The sequence below is a fragment of the Rattus rattus genome, chromosome 2 (assembly GCF_011064425.1).
Source record: "Rattus rattus isolate New Zealand chromosome 2, Rrattus_CSIRO_v1, whole genome shotgun sequence".
NCBI classification, from domain to species: Eukaryota; Metazoa; Chordata; class Mammalia; order Rodentia; family Muridae; genus Rattus; species Rattus rattus.
In genome coordinates this window covers 177,031,339-177,053,401 of record NC_046155.1, presented here as the reverse complement: position 1 = coordinate 177,053,401, position 22,063 = coordinate 177,031,339, and the positions used below count along the sequence as shown (strand labels likewise).

The window sequence follows — 22,063 nt, the reverse complement described above, 5'->3', positions numbered from 1 at the left end:
TCAGACACTTGAAAAACATTCTTTTAAAATTAAAAATTATTTATTTATCTTGCATGTGTGTGTGAATGTTGCACCTGCTTGAATTGTCTGTGAGCCATTTTTGTGCACTGCCCATGAAGATCAGAAGAGGGTGTCTGAGCCCCTGACACTGGAGCTAGACATGGTTGTGAGCTGACATGTTGGGTGCTGGGAACTAGATCTGGGTCTTCTGCAGGAGCAGCAAGTGCTCTTAACCACTGAACCGCCTTTCCAGCCCCAGGAGAATGACCCTTTACTGTTACTGTCGGGGAAACTGAGTAACTCAAGTTGAGGACTGAATTCAGTAACTGTGTCTGGAACACAAGAGGCGCTAAATAATTGTTGCAAGAAGTTGTGAGTGCACACTAAGGTCAGTTGTTCTTTTTTCTTTTAGAGTGACCAATCATCCTCTAAGCATAACTTCTTACAGAGGGAATGCCATGGATCATCCTGTGACAGGTGTCTGACTAGACTTTCAGGAACACCGGATAATTGACTCCCACCAACAGGGAGTTTCCCCCATCCTTGCCAACACTGAATATTTATCATAATTTTCAATGTTGCCAATCTGATAATTGAAAAATATTATCTCATTGTCACCTTCATGAAGACAAATCATATGCCAAGTGTGCTGGGAAATTTTCTAGCCACAGGATGCATTTGCCCACAGTCTATAGCTTTTTTCCTAACTTCCTTTCTTTTCCTTCTATCCGTCTGTCTTCCTTCTTTCCTTCCTTCTCCCCCTGCTTTTAGACAGTAACACTTCAGTCTTAAACACATTATTCTTTTCTTTTGGTGTGTAAGAGTGTGGGCACATACATGCCACAGTGGGAGGTCAGAGGAAAACTTTTGGGAGTTGGTTTTATCTTTCCACTATGTTCTAGGAAACAAACATAAGTTGCAAAGCTTGTGTGACAAGTGCCTTTACCCCATGAGCCATCCTTCTGTCACTTTAAAGCCAGTATCCTTCTTTTCCTTCAGATTCAATGATCCAGGTCTCAGCTTCCTCCCGAAGACCCCAAAGCCCACATCCCAGACTTCCACTCTTAAACACAAGAGTCTAGATCATACCCTTCTCCCTCAGACTCAGGAATCTATAATTAACCCTCTTCCCTCATACCCAGAGGTCCAAGTTCCAGCCTTCCTCCACCAGGCCTATGCAGAAAGTACTATCATTAACTATTATTTAGAGGAGAAAAATCATGGTTCATTTTACAGGGGCTTGCTGTCTGGAAATGGGAATGGTTGGTGACTATCTATCTATCTATCTATCTATCTATCTATCTATCTATCTATCTATCTATCTATCTTCTATCTAATTTATATATTTTCTTCCTCCCAGATAGTATTTCTCTGCATGGACCCGGCTGTCCTAGAATTCTCTGTAGACCAGGCTGGCCTCAAACTCATGGATTTGCCTGCCCCTGTCTCCATAATGCTGGGATTAAACGCGTGCATCACCACCCCTCGGCTGTTTTTCTTTTCTTTTTTTAAAGCCCAACCTCAGGATGCCTCTGGATTGGTTGAGTGTGACGATAATTTGATCAGGTAGATGCCCCGCCTGTCAACCTCGGCCGCGTCCAATCTCCAGAAACTACGTTTCCCAGCATTAAGTGCGTCGTAGGTCTGCTTTCTAAAGCCCCGCCCCCACATCTGGCCACGCCCCAAAGCCGGGTTCTGTTGGCTGTGTCGTTCCACTTCCTCGCTACACGAGCGCACGTGGGGTTTTGGGCAGCACATTTGTCCGCGGAGTGGCCGTGGAGTGCAAATACACTGACACCCTGTTCTCCAGCCTGGGATGAATCGCTTTCTGCTGCCGGTGTCCGTAGTGGGCACGGTAATCGGCGGCACCGTGCTGCTCAAGTGAGTCTGCGCGTCTCTGCGCGCTCGGTGGTCGGCCTGAGGCTGGGGAATGTCAAACAAGGCCAGAGAAGAATCCCTTGTCCTAGGTCCCGGGATAAATTCTCCCAGCTCACCCCCGCGTACGGTCTTTCCCGGAGGAGCTGGAGGAGGGCGGGTCACTTCTCCAAGGTCACCTAGGGAGAAGGGTGGGGCCTGGATCTTGTGCTCATTTTGTTTCTGGACCACTCTTTACTTTTTCTCTTCTACCCTTTCCTCTCTGCCCAACCTGTTTGCCTCCCCTTCCTTCTCCTCCCACTTCCTTCTTTCCTTCCTTGTGTTTTTCAGACAGGGTTTCACTATGAGATCTCACTATGAAGCTTTGGCAGGTCTGGAACTCATATAGATCAGGCTGATTGTGAATTCATAGAGATCCACCTGCCTCTGCCTCCTGAGGGCTGGGACCAAGGACATATGTCTGTGTGTGTATGTGTGATCGCCAATAACCTACATGAGGTGTTTTTTTTTTTTTTGTATATATGCATATGCCTTGCTTTCGGAGATTAGAAAAGGATTTTAGCTCACATGGAACTGGAGTTATTATGTATCACCATTTGGGGTGCTGGGAACTGATCCTGGGTCTTTTGTAAGAGCAATGAGGCCATGACAAGGACTCCCGGTGTTTTGCTGCTTCGGTGATGGATGTGAGCTTACAAGAGTGGTTTGCCCTGGCTTATAAATCCAGGCATGAGGCAGACCGAACTCACTGTGCTGTTTCTCACCATCAGGGACTATGTCGCTGGTGGGGCTTGTCCCAGCAAGGCCACCATACCTGGGAGGACTGTTATCGTGACAGGAGCCAACACAGGCATCGGGAAACAAACTGCTTTGGAGCTGGCTAAAAGAGGTGAGACCACCACCTGCTCCTGGGTTTTGAAGAGTTATGTGTATACTGATGTGTATGGCAGTCTTGTTTAAAGTACCTCAGAGGTGGAAGCAGTGATTTACAGAGAAGTAAACAGAATATGGCTCATCTGCACAGTGGAATATTATTACTACGCTTTCCAAAGGAAAGGAATTGAGAAATGTTCCTGTGTGATGTTTCTACAGCATTTTGTGCTAAATAAAAAGAAGGCAGACACAAAAAAGACTACTGCATAATTTTGCTTGTCCAAGTCGTCATATTCGTTAAAAGAGCCAAAAACATAATACAAAGCTATTTTTATTATGTAGTGGGTATATGTTGGGGTGGAGTGGGGTTTGAGTTTGCGTCCATGCGTGTCTGTGTGCGTGTGTGTATCATTCAGAAGATAACTATGGAAGCTGGTTTTCTCCTTCCACTATACAGGTTCTGGTGTTGAACCCCGATCCTCAGACTTAGCAGTAAGTGCTGTGACCTGTTGAGCCAATTGAGAGCCCCAGTATTTGTATATCTTGATAAGTTTGCTTAATTCTCTCTGTGTGTATTGGGGGAGGTGGGTGCACACATGCGTAGGCTTGTGGAGGACAGAAGACAGCCTTTGGTGGGATTTCTCAGAATAACAGTAGTGCATTCCCACACGTCCTTCCAATGTTTCCATCTTCCCATGTGTCTTTAGAGTGTTTTCATGATGTCCCCTTCCCTCCCACCCCCCAAACCCCCAATCCCCTAGCCCCAGGAAACCTGTGTCCTTTCTCTCTTTGTGGATTTACCTGTTCTAAACATTGTATATAAGTGGAAGCATGTATTTTGTGTCTGGCTCACTGAGTGTAGTAGTTTCAAGGTCCATTCACCACATCCTATGCCAGTGTGTCACTACATTTATGACTGAATAGTATGCTATTGCATGGATAGACTGCAGTAGGTTTATGTATTGATTAGTGGGTGGACATTTGCTAGTGTGTGTGTGTGTGTGTGTGTGTGTGTGTGTGTGTGTGTGTGTTGGGCATTGAACTCAGGCCTCTTGTTTGCTACCACTGAGCCACACTCCAGCCCCTCACTGGGGGATTCTAGGCAGGTTCTCTACTGCTGAATTACATCCTCAACCCCGTTTTTACGTTTTGAGACAGGTTCTTACCAAGTTGCTCAGGCAGGTCTTGAACTTACTTTGTAGCCTAGGCAGGCCTTAAACTTGCAATCCTCTTGCCTCAGCCTCCAGAGTCACTGCCATTTCAGGTCTATACCACCAAGCCTGGTAATAATTGAGTTTCCATGTTTTGGCTATTGAATATGTTACTAAGAACACTCGTGTACAGGTTTAAGGTGGGTGTTTGCTTTTATTTCTGTTGGATAGATGTGTAGGGCTAGGTGTGTTTTCTTTTCTTTTCTTGTTCCAGGAGGCAACATCATTCTGGCCTGCCGTGACATGGAGAAGTGTGAGGCAGCTGCAAAGGACATTCGAGGAGAGACCTTGAATCCCCGTGTGCGTGCCGAGCACCTAGACTTGGCTTCCCTCAAGTCCATCCGAGAGTTTGCAGGGAAGATCATTAAAGGTAGGCGGGAAAACATTGACTTTTCCAGCCAGGGTTTGTAGCTTCAGGCTAGTCTCTGAGGTACCTAAAGCCTGTAAGTTCTGTTGCAGAGGCTGGACGACGGGGCCATCATGGCAAAATGCAGCTGCCACCTGTTTTTCTGTTGTCTTTATAGGATCAGTGTGCCTGCTTATGAGAGTCCATCACGATCTGGCTTGTGGACTGTTGGCACTCCCTCTAAGTAGGAGGGAGTAGTGGTTTGAGTGAGAATGGCCTACATAGGCTCATATGTTTGAATGCTTGGTCCCCAGTTGTTAGAACTGTTCGGGAAGGATTTGGGGGCGTGGCCTTGCTGGAGTGTCATTGAGAGTGGACTTTGAGGTTTCAGAAGCCCACATCATTCTCAGCTTAATCTGCTTCATGTTTATGGATCAGATATAAGTTCTCAGCTATTGGCCCAGCCCCATGCCTGTGTGCCTGCTGCCATACTCCCCACTTTGACAGTCATGGATGCTAACCTTCTGAAACTGTAAGCCTCTAATAAATTCTTTCCTCTGTAAGTTGCACTGGGTCACAACAATAGCAATAGAAAAGTAAATGATACAGAAGGGTTAGGAAGGGTCTTTGGACCCTCATCTGAGGATCTAGACACTCCTCTCAGCTATCTGTATATAGTTTTCTCTGGTTGCACATGGCCTCAGGGTCTGGGGATGGGACTAACTATATATACACTGGGGATGGTTAACTGAGAGGGGCTTCACCTATGAGGCCATGGACACAGACTGTCCATGCAGCTTTGGGGTTACCTACTCTGTTGCCTACAACCATCTACCCCTGGTCTGTACGTAAGCCCAAAACTCAAGTTTCCCAGGGTCAACTTAGATGGGACGGAACTTTGGTTTGCCTTTGGGGCAATAATTAATATTATTATTGTTTTATCTTAAATATTTTTATTTATATATCTGTGTGAGCGCCCTCAGATACCAGAAGAGGGCGTTGGATCCTCTGCAGCTGGAATTACAGATGGTGCTCTCTACGTGGGTGCTGGGAACCAAACTTGGGTCTTCTGGAAGAATGTTAAGTACTCTTAACTACTGGGCTCCTTAACTCTCTAGCCCCTCTGTGGGACGTTGTGAGGAGGAAAAGGAAGGAGACGTAGTTTGAGGGTTTGGGCAGCTCAGGCCTGTCAGGTTCATCCTTTCTTAGTGGAGGGTCCTACTTTTTCCAGAGCCAGTAAGAGGATATCACTAGACCTAAACTGGCTGTTCCAGCCATGCGGTTTATGGTGAATACTCGTGTCCCTGCTGGGAGTCTGGAATCTGGTCACTTAGTCTGTTTGGGTGGCTGAAGGTAAGAACCGTAGTCTGGGTGGGTGATGAATTGTAGCAGACGTTTACCCTTCACTCTTCTGGAGGCTGGACGTTCAAGGCACTGGCAGATCCTGCGTCTGGTGAGACCCCACTTCTGGTTCATCATGGCTGTGTCAGTTGTGGAAGGGGAAGGGAAAGGAGCCTCTTTCGTGACTGTAAATCTAATTCTGAGGTTCTGTCCTTATGACCTAATACTTAACAGAGAACCAGGATCCAGATCTCTTCTATGTATGTGTGTATGTATGCATGTGTGTATGTGTGTGTGTATGAGTTTTGTATGTATATTTAAAGATATGTATGTATAGGTGTATGTATTTATGTATGCATATATAAAATGTATGTATGTATATGAATGTGTGTATGTGTATGTCTACACACACACACACACACACACACACACACACACACACACACATTCTACAAGGGATTGGCTCACACAGCTGTAGAGCTGACAAGACCCAGAGTGCAGTTGACAACGTGGAGACCCAGGGCATCCAGTGCTTGAGGTTGCAGGCTCCAGACTGGTTTGGGTTTGAAGTCAGGAGAGAGTTGATGTTCAAGCTCAAAGGTCTATGAGGGGAGAAGAATTCTCTCTGCTCTGCAGAGGGTCACTTTTGTTGTGGTCGGGGCTACTGAAGATTGGATGAGGCCCACTCACATTAGGGAGGGCTGGCTGCTTCACAGTTTGTTGATGTAAATATTAATATCATTCAAAACTTAATTTGGTAAATTTGACCAAATATCTGGGCATCCTGTGGCCCAGCTATGTAGACATCTATAATGTTCCATCCCATCCACTCTTACCACATTTATTTTATATATATGTGTGTATATGTGTAAACTTATATGTATATAAATTTATATGTATAAATTGTTGTATATGTATATATGCATACATTTATATATGTATACATTTAGTGTGTGTGTGTTTGTGGGCACACAGGCGTGCCATGGCTCACATGTGGGAGTCAGAGGGCAGCCTGCAGGAGTCAGTTTTAATCTACTTTTATGCGGATCCCAGACATTAAATTTAGGTCATCAGGCTTGGTACTATAAACCTTTACTCACCGGGCCCCAAGCCGTACTATCTTTTTTTCTTTGAGATAAAAAACCCCCTCACTTTGTAGCCCTCACATAGATCTACCTTAAGTGCTGAGATTAAAGGCATGGTATATACCATTACACCTCCCCTCACCACTTTAAAAAAAATTAAAAGATTAATTAATTAATTTATTTTTTTGAGACTGGGTCTTACTGTGCAGCTCTGGCTGGCCTGGAACTCTCTGTGTAGATGGGTTGGCCTAGAACTCACGGAGATCCACCTGCCCCGTCTCTTGGGCGCCAGGATTAAAGCCGAACACCACCACACTTGGCCCTTTCCCCATCTTAACTCATTAAGTTACACGCAACAGCTCCCTGGGTCAGGAGTTCAATATGCTTCTTTAAAAGTGTTTTTTTTCTCTTGAGACAGGATCTTAGGCGTTGTCTAAGCTCAGACTCAAAGTCCTCCTGCCACAGATTCCTCAGAGCTGAGATTACAAGTGTGGGCTAGCATGCCAACCAACACAGCTTCTTGTTACTTTTCCCCCCATGTTAGGAATAGAACCTAGGACCTTGTGAATGCCAGGTTAAAGGCTGCTGCTGAACCTCACCCTCAGCGCTTTACTGGTTGATTCTAGGCAGACACCCTCCATTAAGCCACGCCCCCAGCCTGTCATTTCTGGGATTTTAGGCACGTGCTCCACCACTGGGCCACGCCCCCAATCCCACTTAGGGAGATTTTAGGCAAGTGCTCTACTGCTGTGTCTGGCTCCCACCCCCTCAAGGGGTCTCTAGGCAGACGCCTTACTCCTGAGCTCCATTCTCACTTAGTCCCATGGGAGTTCATCTCAGGGTAGATCCTGACTGTTCAGAATAATGGATGGACCAAGTGGTGGGGATGTGTTCCAGTGACTCAAGACACAGCATCCACAGCGTGGTTGGGAGACGGGAGTCAAATGGAGGGCCAAGAGTCGGATCTGGGGAGTGGGGCAAAGTGCTGCTGTATAGCACTTTGCAAGGCAAGCAGCTGGCGCTTATTTCAGAATCACGTGTGAGGTCGGAGGGTATGGAGAAGGGCAGGGCCCCGACTCATCACTGCTCCCAGGCTTTCTGGTGATGCTGAGGACAGTGATGAGTCAGAAGGGCCCTGTGTGTCAGGTCACAGGATCCGCGTGCTGCTGGGGGGCAGTACCTGGAGCTTTCTTGTGAGAGCCCTTGGGTAATCCCAGGGCTCATCTGGCAAATTCTGTATTTCTGTCACAACGAGGGGTGACTCACCCTTTTGTTTCTTTTCAGGTGATGTCAAAACTGTCACGTGTTAGTGTTTTGAATAGGACCATAGCTCCATCTTGAAGCAACAGTCAGGAAGTGCAAAGTGTGCTCAGCATGCCAGCTTCCTTATTTTAATGGATTTATTAAAAAGAATTTATGTGTGGTTGGCAGTGGTGGTGCACGCCTTTAATCCCCCTGCACCTGGGAGGCAGAGGCAGGGGCATCTCTTTAAGTTTTAAGTTTGGGGCCAACCTGGTCTACAATGTTAGTTCTAGGACACCCAAGGCTACACAGAGAAACCCCGTCTTGAAAAAAAACAAACAAAAAAATAGCAAAAGATTATTTATGTGTGTAGGTGTTTTTATTACAAGCATGTATGTGCATCACATGCATACAGTGCTTGCGGAGGCCAAAAGAGGGCCTCTGGAACGGGAGCCACTGTGTGGGTGCTTGCAGGGCTCTGGGGCAGTGGTGCTCTTCACAGCGGTCTCTCGCCCAGCTGGGTGTGTGGGTTCGGGCGAAGGGGAGAGAACTCAAGCAGGGAATCGGGGACAGCTTTCGCTGCCTCCCAGCTGCCGGTTGAGCTCCTTTCCGCCTCTGCCTGCTGCTTCAGTTTCTCGGGCCAGGCTGAGCCAGCAGGAGACTGATTAGCAGCAGAGGGGTGCAGGAGGATTTCTGCCCCAAGCAGCGGTGTTACAGCTTTTATGACAGAAGCTCTCAGACGATGGAATAATTCCTGCACACCTTTAATTCTGAACCTGGCACTTAAATACAGTTTTCTTTTTCTTTTGGATGGGTCAATGTCTGACAGCAGGCGCTTCCTATTGGTTTGGCCCGAGAGCTTGGGAAATCTAATCTACATATTTGGGGGTGGGGTCCTATGTCTAAGACTGATCTGTCTTGAGCCTATGTGATCTGGGTTCAAGTCCTCACCAGTGGAGGAGGGGTTTGGGGCATTGCCCTATGTGACTCGTCTGTCTCAAACGTCTATACAGGGGTTTTTGGGGGGCGCAGCTGCGTGAGGCCCTGATATTCTGGGAGAATGGGAATGTACCTGCTATCCCTTTTAGGGTCTCCTAGGGGATTCAACCCATCTCTACCAGGAATCAGGGTGCCTTTCACTGCCCGCTGCTCCACAGGTGCTGAGAATCAAACTCAGGTCCTCTGGAAGAGCTGCTACTGCTCTTAACCTCTGAGCCATCTCTTCATCCATTTGTTAACTTTTAAGTTATACTTACTGTAATTATATGTCATCTATCTATCTCTATCAATCCATGTATCCATTTGTCTATGTATGTATGTATCATGTATCTATCTATAATGTATGTATGATGTATGTATCAGTAATGTATGTATGTATCTATCATCTGTCTATCTGTGCATCTATCTATATCTATCTTTCTATCCTGTATGTATGTATCTATCATCTCTCATCTATGTGTCTGTATGTACATATGTATCATGTATGTATGTATGTATGTATCATCCATCTAGCATTCGTGGGTGCAGATGTGCCACAGCACACATATGGAGGTCAGAGTACAACTTGCAGGAGCAGTCAGTTCTCGTGTGGGTCCTGGGGATAAAACTCCGGATGCCCAGGTTGGCATCGGCTCATTGAGCCCTGTCAGTGGCCCTAGCTTCTTGTGTACCCTTCTGTGGCTATTTTAAAGCATTTGTAAAGTAAACATGCATGCATTAATTAACTTATTACCCTGACAAAATACCTGACAGAAATGTCATAATGGAGGAGTGTATTTTGACCCACAGTTTTGGGGACACAATCTGTCGTAGCACAGGAAGGCATGGCTGATAGATCTGGTCAGAACACGTTGATGTTGTGTTGAGCTTTTAGCACAGCTTGTTCTTCTGGACAGCTTGGTAGATCTGGAAGCAGAAAGGTCTGGCAGGAACCAGAAGCATGTATCCCCTTCAAGGCCTGCCCTCGGTGACCCACTTCAGCTAGCAGGCAAGCTCTGGAGACAGGGGCACCAGCTGGAGACTAAGCGCTCAGACATATGAACCTTTAGTGTGTTTGCGTGCGTATGTATACATGTGTGCATGCAGGTACCACAGTGTATGTGTGGAGGTCAGAGGGGTTGGTTCTTTGCCTCCATCATGTGAGCTTGGGGCTTGAACTCATGAAGTCAGGCTTGGCAGCAAGTGCTTTTACCCACCTGCTCAGCCATTTATTTCCTTGCCCCTTTTAAACTTTTGAGACTGGCTCTCTGAGCTGTGCTGTCCTTGAACTTGTATGTAATCTTTCTCAGTGTCCTGAATAGCTAGGATTACCACCCTATGCCAATCACTTCTGGATTTTTTCTTGACACACGTGTTTTACATTATTTATCGTGTGTGTGTGTGTGTGTGTGTGTGTGTGTGTGTGTGTGTGTATGTGTGTGTATGTGTGTATGTGCATGCCTGTACATGTGTGCCAAGGCATCGGCAAGCACCTTTGCTCACTGAACCCTTTCTCCAGCCCTTTTGTTTTCTGCACAGCTACCTTTGGTGAGTTCTTTTCAGAAAACATCTAATTATTTTTAATTACATGTATGTTTGGGTATGTGAACGTGAGTGTACTGGATCCCTTCCCCCTGTAGCTGGGGTGCAGGAGAGTGTGAGATACCCGATGTGGGTGCTGAGAATCAAGTTGAACTTGTGTCTTCTGCAAGAGCAGTATGTACTCTTGGCCGCTGAGCAATCTCTAGCCCGAGAGTTTATTTTTATTTTTAAAAAATAAAACCACTTAAGAGCCTTGAGAAACCTCCTATGGTTAGAACTTATTGATGAAGTATGAGATCTCTGTTTTGGGTGTGTTTGGTTCTTGGTCTTGTTGGAATGTCCAGCTCAGGAGGGTGGTAACCTTGACTCTGCTGTCCACCCTGTATTTCCAGTGTCCGGTAATAGGTGCTTAGAAGATACTTGTTGATTGACAGTAATTACAGGGTTCTACCAGGCAGGTACTATTATCCTTTTTTCAAAAGATTTTTTTTTAAAAAAAGATTTTGTTTATTTATTTTGTATACAGCATTCCACCCGCATGTATGCCTGCAGGCCAGAAGAGATTTGATATAGATGGTTATGAGCCACCATGTAGTTGCTTGAACTTAGGACCTCTGGAAGAACTCATAATAGAAGAATAGACAGTGTTCTTAACCTCTGAGCCATTTCTTCATCCCCCCTTTTTAAAGATTTATTTATTTTATTTATATGAGCACATTGTTGCTGTCTTCAGACACACTGGAAGAGGGCATAGGATCCCATTAAAGATGGTTATTGCTGGGAACTGAACTCAGGACCTCTGGAAGAGCAGTCAGTGCTGTTAACCACTGAGCCATCTCTCCAGCCCTGTTATCCTTTTTAATAAAGGAAGAAACTGAGTTCCAGAGAAGCAGTGTGAACTGGCCAGTGCCAGAAATCCAGTCAGGTTTCCATTTTCTGAGACAGAGTCTCACTGTGTAGCCTAGGCTGGCCAGGATAATAGGCATGAGCCACCATGTCAGGCTTTAGAGCTGAGGTTTGAACTCTTATCTTCCTGGTTGCAGATAGGATGTGCTTCTACCCCTGCCCCCATCCACACCCTAACTGGGAATCAAACCTGGGACTTTGCACACGGGTAGTAGTTGGTTGTTTATGTGTCAGGTTCTAGAATCACCTAGGGGATAAACTTCTGGGCTCATCTGTCAGGGAGTTTCCAGATTCAGTTAACTGTGATGAGAAGACCCTCTTTTAACGGGGCAGCATCATCCCGTAGGCTGGGGTCCCAGACTGAATAAAAAGAAGAAGTAATTTCTCTGTGCTGGGATTAAAGGCCTGTGCCACTGGGCCCAGCAATGACTCATCTTATTACTTATCTATTTTTGGTTACATATATTAGTGTGTGTCTGTACGTGTGGATTCAGGTGCCCGCGGAGACCAAGACGGCAATGGGTGCCCTGGAGCTGGAGTTACAGGTGGTTGTGACTCCTGATGTGACTCTTGGGAACTGAAGCCCGGTCTTCTGCAAGAGCCAGCTGTATGTGCTCTTAACCCCTGAGCCATCTCTCCAGCCCCGAGACAAGGTTTTGCTTTATGACCCTGGCTGGCCTTGAACTTGTATCCTGCCTCAGCTTCCCTGGTAGCCCTGCACTACCACCCGTGGCTTGGAGCTTGTGTTCTTCATTGGGGGCCTATATTCCACTCACCAACTGAGAGAAGAATGAGATCCTGGTCCACATCTCCTAGGTGCTAGACACCCAATTCCTTATCTCCATTGGCAGTATCTAGGAAGTGTTATGGATTCGACATGTCTCGGGGTTGGGGATTTATCTCAGTGGGAGAGTGCTTGCCGAGGAAGCGAAAGGCCCTGGGTTCGACCCCCAGCTCCGAAAAAAAAAAAAAAAAAAAAAAAAAAAAAAAAAGAACCGGACATGTCTCTGTGTGGGAGGCTCTGACTCTCAGGGTCTCAGGAGGTGACTTGGTTGGAGATAGGCTCTGTTGTAGAGGTTTTCCAGTTGAAGTGAGGCCTGCAGGATGGGCCCTAGGTCAGCATCCCTAGTGTCCTCATTATGGGAAACTGGGACACAGAGGGCTGTGCACAGAGGGAAGACATGGGTGGAGTTGGCTAGCTACAGCCTGGAATAGAATCTCAGCCCAGTTGGACTAGCCCTTGCTAAGATCCTGATCCTGCCCTTTCGGCATCTTGGCCATCTATTTCCGATTTTTTTTTAAAGTTTTCTTTTTTGGGGGTGGGGTTGGTTTTTCCAGACAGGGTTTCTCTGTCTTTCCTGGAACACACTCTGTGGATCAGGCTGGTCTCAAACTCACTGAGATCCACCTGCTTCTGCCTCGAGTGCTGGGATTAAAGGCATGTGCCACTGCTGCCTGGCTAAGATGTATTTATTTTTTAATTTTATGTGTGTGAGTGTTTTGCCTACTTGCATTTCTGTACACCGCGTTCAGGCCTGTCGCACAGGGAGGCTGGAGGAAGGCATTGGATCCCTTAGAACTAAGTTATGGACAGTTGTGAGCTCCTGTTTCAGTGAGGGTTTCTATTGCTGCAACGAAACACGATGACCTAAGAGGGTTTATTTGGCTTATATTTCAACATTGCTGTTCATCACTGAAGGAAGCCGGGACAGTCACTCAAACAGGGCAGGGACCTGGAGGTAGGAGGAGCTGAGGCAGAGGCCGTGGAGGGGTGCTACTTACTGGAACACCTCATGGCTTGCTCAGCTTGCTTTCTTAGAGAACCCAAGAACCCCAACCCAAGGATGGCTCCACCCACAATGGGCGGGGCCTTCCCCCATCAATCACTAATTAAGAGAATGCCCTACAAGTTTGCCTACAGTCCTAGCTTGTGGAAGCATTTTCTCAACTGAGGTTTCCTCCTTTCCTCCTGGCTTGAGTGAAGTTGACATAAAACTACTCAGGGCAGCTACTGTATCGGTGCTAGGAACTGAACCCAGGGACTCTTCAAAATCAGCAAGTGGCTTAACCATATCTCCAGCCCCAATTTCTGTTGTTTAAGTTGCTTGGCTTGTAGCATTTTTGTGATGTCAGCCAGAACAAAGGTTGAAGGTCCTCTTTAAGAACAATATGCACATACTCCTAAGTCCAGTTCTTATTTATTTATTTACTTTTGGAAACAAGATGTCTAGCCTAGGTTGTCCTTGAACTCCCTATGTAGCCTGATGACCCCAGCCTTCTGGTTCTCTTACCTCCTCCTGTGTGCTTGGATTATGGGTATTTCCACAAGAGTGTGTCACGTGGTACTGGAGACGGAAGCCAGAGCCTGTTGCAGGCTAGACAAGCAGTGTTCCGTCTGAGCTGTATCCCCGGCCCCGAGGACCTCACTTTGTCTAGATTATCTCTGTCCAGTCAAGGTTATGTGTTGGACTCCTAGGGATCAGGCTCAGTACATGGGTGTGGGACTACCAGGCAGAGGCCGCTCACATCATGGCTGACCAAGTGAGCAAGCAGAGAGTGGGGCTAGAACCCAGGACACTTTGGAAGTTTCTAAGACCCTCTCCCAGTAACCTACTTCTGCCAGTCAGTGCCCATCACTCTCATCTTTGGCCTGTTGCCACAGGACATCCTCCCTCTGTGCTCTAGCCCGGCTCTCCTCCTTTAGGAGGAGAGCGACCAACTCTGTTGCATCGAGGCACTTTCCGTGATCTTACCTAAGTGGCACTCGACCATCTCTACAAAGATCTACCTTCACAGGTGCCAGGTAGACAGGAATGTGCGTGGGACACTGTCCTACCTTCAAGCAGGGGTGGAGTCCCTCCTGATGTATCTGTCCTCACCCATGTCTTCTAGAGGAGGAGCGAGTGGACATTCTGGTCAACAATGCAGCCGTGATGCGGTGCCCACACTGGACCACCGAGGATGGCTTTGAGATGCAGTTTGGTGTCAACCACTTGGGTGAGGTCTGGGCTGGGTTTATGTGGGCTGGAAGAGTGGGTTCTTGATGGGGAGTCACCCACTCTGGGCTGTGTGTGTAATCTTGCTCCATTCTTTTAAAATGTATTAACGTATATGTCTGTCCCGTAGACTGGGTGAATCTTCATTTCTTTTTCCTTTTACTATTTTTTAGAATTACTGTTGAGGTCACATAAGTGACGGCATTTTCATGCACGTGTGCTCTTGTGCCTCAGTCTCACTCGTTCCTCTCCCCACTGAGCTTCACCTCCACCCTTCTCCTTCTTCCCCCAGTTAGTCCTCTCTCACAGTTTTATTTCTGTGGCTGTGAGAGCAGCCTATGGGAGAAAGGGTCTGGCTCACAGCTCCAGGTGACAGTCCGTCCCTTGGGAAGTCAAGGCAGCCAGGACCTGAAGTGGCTAGTCACTGCTCCTCTGCAGTCGAGGGCAGAGAGATGTTGCTCGTGCTGAGCTTGCTTTCCTCACTCACAGACGGTGCAGGCACCTAGAGGGGTGAACAGCACCTCCCACGGAGCGGATCGTCCCGCATCAGGGATTATAAGCCTGATACCCCTACCGACAGGGCGCAGCCACCATGAAAACAGCATCGCCACCCCGAGGCTCTGTTTTCAGGCTACGTTGTACAAGGTTGACAATGACAATGGCTATTCCCTTGTCTGCCTGTCTTGTCTGTCTGTCTTTCTGTCTGTCTCTCTCTTTCTTTCTGCCTCCCTCCCTCCCTCCCTCCCTCCCCCCTCCCCCTTCCCTCCCTCCCTCCCCCCTTCCCTCCCCCCTTCCCTCCTTCCCTCCCCCCTTCCTTCCTCTCTTCCTTCCTTTCTTTTCTTTCTTTCTAGTTTGATTTTTATTGTGTGTGTATGGGTGTTGCCTGCATGTATGTCTGTGTACCACATGCATGCCTGGTGCCCTCCGAGGCCAGAATTGGGTATCAGATCCCCTAGGATAGGATTGTGAGTAGCCATGTGGGTGCTAGGAGTTGAGCCTGAGTCCCTGGGAGAGCAGCTACTGCTCTTAACTGCTCAGCCACCTCTCCAGTCCTGATTTCAATTTTTTTTTTTTTTTTAGTAATTATTTTCTTTCTTTCTTTTTTTTTTTATTAACTTGAGTATTTCTTATATACATTTCGAGTGTTATTCCCTTTCCCGGTTTCTGGGCAAACATCCCCCTAATCCCCCCCCTCCCCTTCCCTATGGGTGTTCCCCCTCCCCCCCTCCCCCATTGATGCCCTCCCCCAACAATCATGTTCACTGGGGGTTCAGTCTTAGCAGGACCCAGGGCTTCCCCTTCCACTGGTGCTCTTACTAGGATATTCATTGCTACCTATGAGGTCAGAGTCCAGGGTCAGTCCATGTATAGTCTTTAGGTAGTGGCTTAGTCCCTGGAAGCTCTGGTTGCTTGGCACTGATTTCAATTTTTTATGGTGTCTTATTTCTTCAATGCATGTATCACGTTTTCTTTAATTTTTTTTTTCTTCTTCAGTCAGGTGGTAGTGATGCATGCCTTTAATCCTACCACCAGGGAGACAGAGGCAGGTGGATCTTAATGAATTCCTAGGTCAGCATGGTCTACATAGCAAATTCCAGACCATCCAAGGCTGTGTATAGTGAGTTCCAGTCCCCACTCGCCCCTCTAAAGATCTATTTATTATATATACAGTGTTCTGCCTGCATGTATGCCTACAGCCCAGAAGAGGGCACCAGATCTCATATATGGTTGTGAGCCACCATGTGGTTGCTGGAAATTGAATTCAGGACCTCTGGAAGAGCAGGCAGTGCATTTAACCTCTGAGCCAACTCTCCAGCCTGAGTCCCAGTCTCAAAGAACTAAAAAAATAAAATTAACTTAACTTTGAGAATTTCATAATATAATAAGAAAATATGAGCATATTTACCCAGTATTTCTCTGACTCCACCTGTATCCCCTGCATCATGTTCCCGTCCCAACTATCTCTTTTGAAACCTAGGCTGGCCTTGAACATGTATCTAAAGATGGCTGCGAACATCTGGTTCTCCTTCCCCCACTTCCTAGGTGCTGGGACTGTAGGCATATGCCATTTAGCCTGGTTTCTGTTGGTTTGTGTTCCAGGACTCAGGGTCTTGGTATCACATTTTCTTTATTCGTTTATCTGTTGATGATCATCTAGGCTGGTTCCATTTTCTGGCCATTGAAATCATTGCCATGATTGATAAACATGGGTGAGCAGGTGTCTCTATGGTCCCTTGGATCTCTGCTCAGGAGAGGTGGAGCTGGGACATACGGTAGTCCAGTGTAGAGAAGTCTCCACACTGATTTCCATAGTGGCTTCATTAGTTTACAATCCATCAGCAGTGAGTAAGGCTTCCACTTTCCACATGTCCTCGCCAGCACTTGTTGTCATTTATTTTCTTGGTGATGGACATGGTTGAGATCCTCAGAGCAGTTTCCCTGATGGCTAAAGAGACAGGAAACATTTTCCAATGTTTGTTGACCTTTTGTATTTCTTTAGTTGAGAACCATCTGTTCAGTTCATTAGCCTATTTATTGATTGGATGACTTTTTTTTTTTTTTTAACTTTAGCATTCTTCCCAAGTCCTCATTCCTGCTAATGGAAGGGAAGAAGAAAGGAAAGAAAACTATCATTTCACCACCAGAAGTAGTTGTGGTTTTAATGAGAATGGCCCCCATAAGCTTATATGTGTGAATGCTTGGTTTCCAGTTAGTGGAACTGTTTGGGAAGGATTAAAAGGCAGCCTTGTTGGAGGAGCTGTGTCATTGTGTGTGTGTGTGTGTGGGGGGGGGCGGCTGGGCTTTGAGCTTTCAAAGGCATACCCCAGCCCTTCTCTCTCTCTGCCTGTGAATCAGGATGAAAGGCTTTCAGATACTCCTTTAACACTGTGCCTGGCCTCCTGCCACCATGATTACCACAAACTAACTCTCTAAAACTAGTCAAGCCCTCAATTAAATGCTTTCTTCTATAAGAGTCATAGTGGGTTTTCATAGCAATAGAACAGTAACTAAGACACTAGGCTTGGTGCCATAAACCTTTTTGAGCGCTTGCCTGGCAGCTCTAATGGAGGAACACAGACACTTTTACACCCTTGATGGAAGGGAGAAGGTAGTCTACGTCAACCTAGTGCACAGCTACTGGATGTGCATGGAGCAGTGAGGGAGGATGGGGTGCCTGTCTAGTCAGATGGATCAGCTGAGATCAACCCTGGTGATTAGTGGGGTGACAGATGTCAGGGCCAGCTTGTCCTCACATCCTCACTTTCTGCTAGGTCTCGTGACCCGAGGTCGGTCCCTGAGACTTACATGGTGGAAGGAGAAAACCAACTCCCGAAGGATGGTCTTACCTCCACACGCATGCTGTGGTACATCTGCCCACCCCTTCCCAAATACATGGAATTGAAGAAAAGAAAAACCAACTGAACAGAACCTAAATCTAAAGTTTTTTTTTTCTCTTCAGAAAACAAAACAACTCCAAACAAAACAACAAACTGGGTGAGGATATAGGGGAAGAGGAGGATTATACTACTGCTGGGAATGAAAAAGTAAAATAGTGGGACTGGAGAGATAGCTCAGTGGTTATGAGCAGTGGCTTTTCTCAGCCCTTGTCATGGCCTCTTACAAACATATGTAATTCTAGTTCCAGGGACTCTACTGCCCTCTTGTGGTCTCTATTGGCACTGCATGCATGTTTTACACAGAGACACATTCAGACAAAACAGTCATACACATTAAGAAAAAAATAAAAAGAATAACTACCGTGGGGAGAAAAAAAAATCTTTTCTTGTCCTTCATTTAGGGCATTTTCTATTGACAAATTTGCTGTTGGACAAGTTGAAGGCCTCGGCCCCATCACGCATCATCAATCTCTCCTCTCTGGCTCATGTTGCTGGGCACATAGACTTCGAGGACTTGAACTGGCAGATGAAAAAGTATGACACCAAGGCAGCTTACTGCCAGAGCAAGTTGGCTGTTGTCCTCTTCACCAAGGAGCTGAGTCGCCGGCTGCAAGGTGTGCAAATAGTGTTCTTTTCTGGTCTCCTTCCTTCCTCTCTGGTCTAGGATAGTTCTATAGCTCTGAGCTGGTGATGAAGAGGCAAGTAGTAGCTTTCAAAACTGTAGTCAAAAGGATGGCACATGTACCAGCATGTCTCCTGCCAGTGCAGAGGCAGACATCACTAATAAATCACGGTTCTAATGATTGCTCTTCAGTCTCAATCAGCCTGCCTTCATCAGGCATGCTTATCTTGCTTTTCTTGGATCGACTTCTAAGCCTCTGTGCTGAAAGCCTGTGGTCGTGTGGGAGTGGCTTTGGTCCATAGGGGACATGTGTCAATATTTGCAGACGTACTTATCATGACTGGGTCATCAAGAGGTTGCTCCTGGCATCTAGTGGGTTGAATTCAGGGGTCCTCCTGGATGGTTTTCCTCATTTCTTTCAGACTAATGGAATCCGATCCAGTCCTCTGCTTCAGCCTGGTCTTTTTTTCACTAGTCTTTGTTTGTGCCTATTTGCATGTGTGCACGAGCATGTGTGCATGCATGTGGGTGTGTGCCTGTATGTCACTGGACAATGTTGGGTGCCATCCACTTTGTTATTTATTTGATTTTTTTTTTTTTTTTTTCTCTTTTTTTTTTTTTCGGAGCTGGGGACCGAACCCAGGGCCTTGCGCTTGCTAGGCAAGTGCTCTACCGCTGAGCTAAATCCCCAACCCCTTGTTACTTATTTGAGACAGCATCTCCTCCTTGACCTGAACCTTACCTATGAGGCTAGGCTAGCTGGTGAGTGAGCCCTAGGGATCTGTCTGTCTCAGCGTCCTCAGCACTCCCTGGGGATGGCAAGCATGTATCACCACTGACATGCGTCCTGACCTGTATTCTGGGCATCAAACTCAGTACCTCCTGCTTGCAAAGCAAGCTCTTTAACAATTGAACTGTCTTTCTAGCACTCACCACTGATGTTTCTATTTTTCCCAGGCACTGGTGTGACTGTCAATGCGCTGCACCCTGGTGTGGCCAGGACGGAGCTGGGGCGACATACAGGCATGCACAACTCTGCTTTCTCTGGCTTCATGCTTGGTGAGTCCCCTTCCAGCTTAGTGTCCTCTCACAGAGTCCTCTCTCTGGGCCCTCTTTACTAGGGATCCAAGACTTTCTCTTGGAGCCTGTCACTTCTTTTGATTATCTCTCGGATTGGGTTTCACTTTATATTTCTGACTGGCTTGGAACTTGTTATGTAGGCCAGGCTAGCCTTGAACTCACAGAGATCTGTTTTCCTCTGCCTCCTGAGTGTTGGGATTAAATAAATGTGCCAAAACTTTTGGCAATTTTGTTTTTCTCAACATGGCCTTATCTAGACTAGGCTGGTCTTGAACTTTGGATCAAGGGTTATAGCTGTGTGCTGCCACACCTGGCTGCTGGCTTTATCTCTTTCAGCTCTCTCCCATGTCTTCCTTGGGTAAAAGATGGGTCATTGTTCTATATGATTCTGGCCTCAGATCAACTGAAAATGAGCTAGAGCCCCACTGAAGAGTAAGAAAATTGTCTTGGAGGATATATCTTGATTCCTGGAGTCAGGCTATGCCCAGGGTAACCCTGACTTCACTCAAAACTAAGTGCCTCAGGGAAATGCACCTTCTAGTTTTAATAGCCTCTTACTGTGTAGACCAGGTTGTCCATGAACTTGTGATCCTCCTGCCTCTGCTTCCTGAGTGCTAGGATGACAGCCAGGCCTTGCCATGCCTGTTGCTTTGAGTGTTAGTTTTAGGTCCATGATGGGACCCTCACGTCACTGGGAAGATGAGCCGAGATTGCCCATCAATTGGTCTGCACAGTGTCTGGCCAAGAATCTAGTCTGACCCACAGCCAAACATTAGGTGGAGAGAGCTTAAACTGGAAAGCTTCATGAGATCCTTCCTCTTGGAGCTTGGGGAACCCCAGAGAAGAGGGGGAGAAAGAATTGTAGGAGCCAGCAGGATTGAGAACACCAGGAGAACACGGCCCACACAATCAACTAAATAGAGCTCATTCACAGAGACTGAAGCAGCCGTCACGAAGCCTGCATGGGTCTGTGCTGGGTCCTCTGCATATATGTTATGGTTGTATAGCTCAGGGCTCTGAGGGACCCCTAACACTGGGAGCCTTTGACTCTTTTATACCCCTTTTCTCCTTCCTGCTTGCCTCACACAGCCCCTCACATGTGGATTTGTGCCTGGTCTTATTATGTCTTGCTATGCTGTGTTCAGTTGATATCCCTGGGAGGCCCTCTCTTTTCTGAGTGGAAATGGAGGAGTGGGTCTGGGGGAGAGGGAAAATGGGGAGAGGGGAAATGGGGAGGAGTGGAGGGATGTGCTGTATGAGAGAAGAATTGAAAGAATGTGGTCGGCGTCAATAGAGCACTATGACAGGAATTTATAATGCCCGAGAGTCTTGTAATGGGCGTGCATTAAGAATTTTAACATGAGAGTACTACAAGATGCATTCAATAGATTGAGGGCCGGGGATGTAGCTCAGTTGGCAAACTGCTTGGCTATCTTTCATGGAGCTCTGGGTTTGATCTCCAGCATCACATACCATCAAACACGACGGGATGCCTCCCAGCACTCTGGAGGTAGAGGCAGGAGGATGAGAAGTTTAAGTTCATCTTTGGCTGTATAATAAGTGAGTTCAGGGCCAAACCCAGGCTATACATGCCCCTGTCTGAGGAGAAAGATTATTTCCAGGAAAGATAGAACAGGGGGAAATGTGCTTTTATTTTTCTGGGAACATCCAGGGACGCTTCCTATAGGAGGCAACTTTTGGATTTATCCCTCATTTTGGAGGAATTGTGGGGGCGTTGCCTGGGACAGGTCCTTTAGGTAGAGGAAACGGCAAAGACAAAGGCTTGGAGGTAGGTTCCTTGGGACTTCAGGGCAGCTTTCAGCCGCAGGTTTTTTTTTATTTTATTTAATTTTATTTTATTTAATTTATTTATTTATTTATTTTTTGTGACTGTTCTGTGGGATTGTAGGGCCCTTCTTCTGGCTGCTGTTCAAGAGTCCCCAGCTGGCGGCCCAGCCCAGCACATACCTGGCTGTGGCAGAGGAACTGGAGAGTGTCTCTGGGAAGTACTTTGATGGACTCAGAGAGAAGGCTCCATCTCCTGAGGCTGAAGATGAGGAAGTAGCCCGGAGGCTTTGGACCGAAAGTGCCCATTTGGTGGGCTTGGACATGGCTCATGGGTCCTCTGGGAGAGGACGTTCTATCTCCAGATAACCTTCAGAAATCCAGATGGAGCCTCATCATCCTCTAGGGGCAGTGTTGCACTGTTGGAATCTCAAGACCATGGCTGCTGGCTGACATGCTCTCATCAACCTCTAGGGGCAGCGTTGGTATTAGAATCTCAAGACTGTGGATGCTGGCTGCCATGCCCTCATCATCCTCTAGGGACAGTGTTGTCCTACTAGAACTGAAGACTGTGGATGCTGGCTGCCATGCCCTCATCATCCTCTGGGTGGCAGTGTTGGTCCTAGCATTATTGTTAGCTGGCTGCATTGGTTTGGACCACGGGATGGCAGGCACATGTACTCTTTTGGTTACTGGGGAGATAGTCCATGGGTGCCTCCTTCAGGAATCTAAAAGCAGGGAAGTGATGGAGGAGTCAGTCACTCTGGTTATGGGCAGTGTCCA

At 47.0% G+C, this 22,063-nt stretch overlaps 1 protein-coding gene across 1 annotated transcript; it reads left to right on the top strand.

Annotated features, from left to right (window-relative positions):
• Positions 1-1,679: 1,679 nt before the first annotated feature.
• Rdh13 (retinol dehydrogenase 13) lies at positions 1,680-21,706 on the top strand. Its single transcript, XM_032894471.1, has 7 exons — positions 1,680-1,881; positions 2,646-2,764; positions 4,174-4,329; positions 14,292-14,396; positions 18,195-18,407; positions 19,373-19,474; positions 21,405-21,706. Exons 1-7 carry the CDS (start codon positions 1,817-1,819, stop codon positions 21,647-21,649), a joined length of 1,005 nt encoding a protein of 334 aa, XP_032750362.1. The 5' UTR covers positions 1,680-1,816; the 3' UTR covers positions 21,650-21,706.
• The last annotated feature ends 357 nt before the right edge of the window (positions 21,707-22,063 follow it).

Bases quoted from the DNA above. Each gene is read 5' to 3' on its own strand.
- Rdh13 (XM_032894471.1), top strand. From the start codon at position 1,817: ATGAATCGCTTTCTGCTGCCGGTGTCCGTAGTGGGCACGGTAATCGGC. The intron at 2,765-4,173 runs GTGAGACCACCA...TTCTTGTTCCAG, and splicing joins TTTGGAGCTGGCTAAAAGAG to GAGGCAACATCATTCTGGCC. The intron at 18,408-19,372 runs GTGTGCAAATAG...TATTTTTCCCAG, and splicing joins GCTGAGTCGCCGGCTGCAAG to GCACTGGTGTGACTGTCAAT.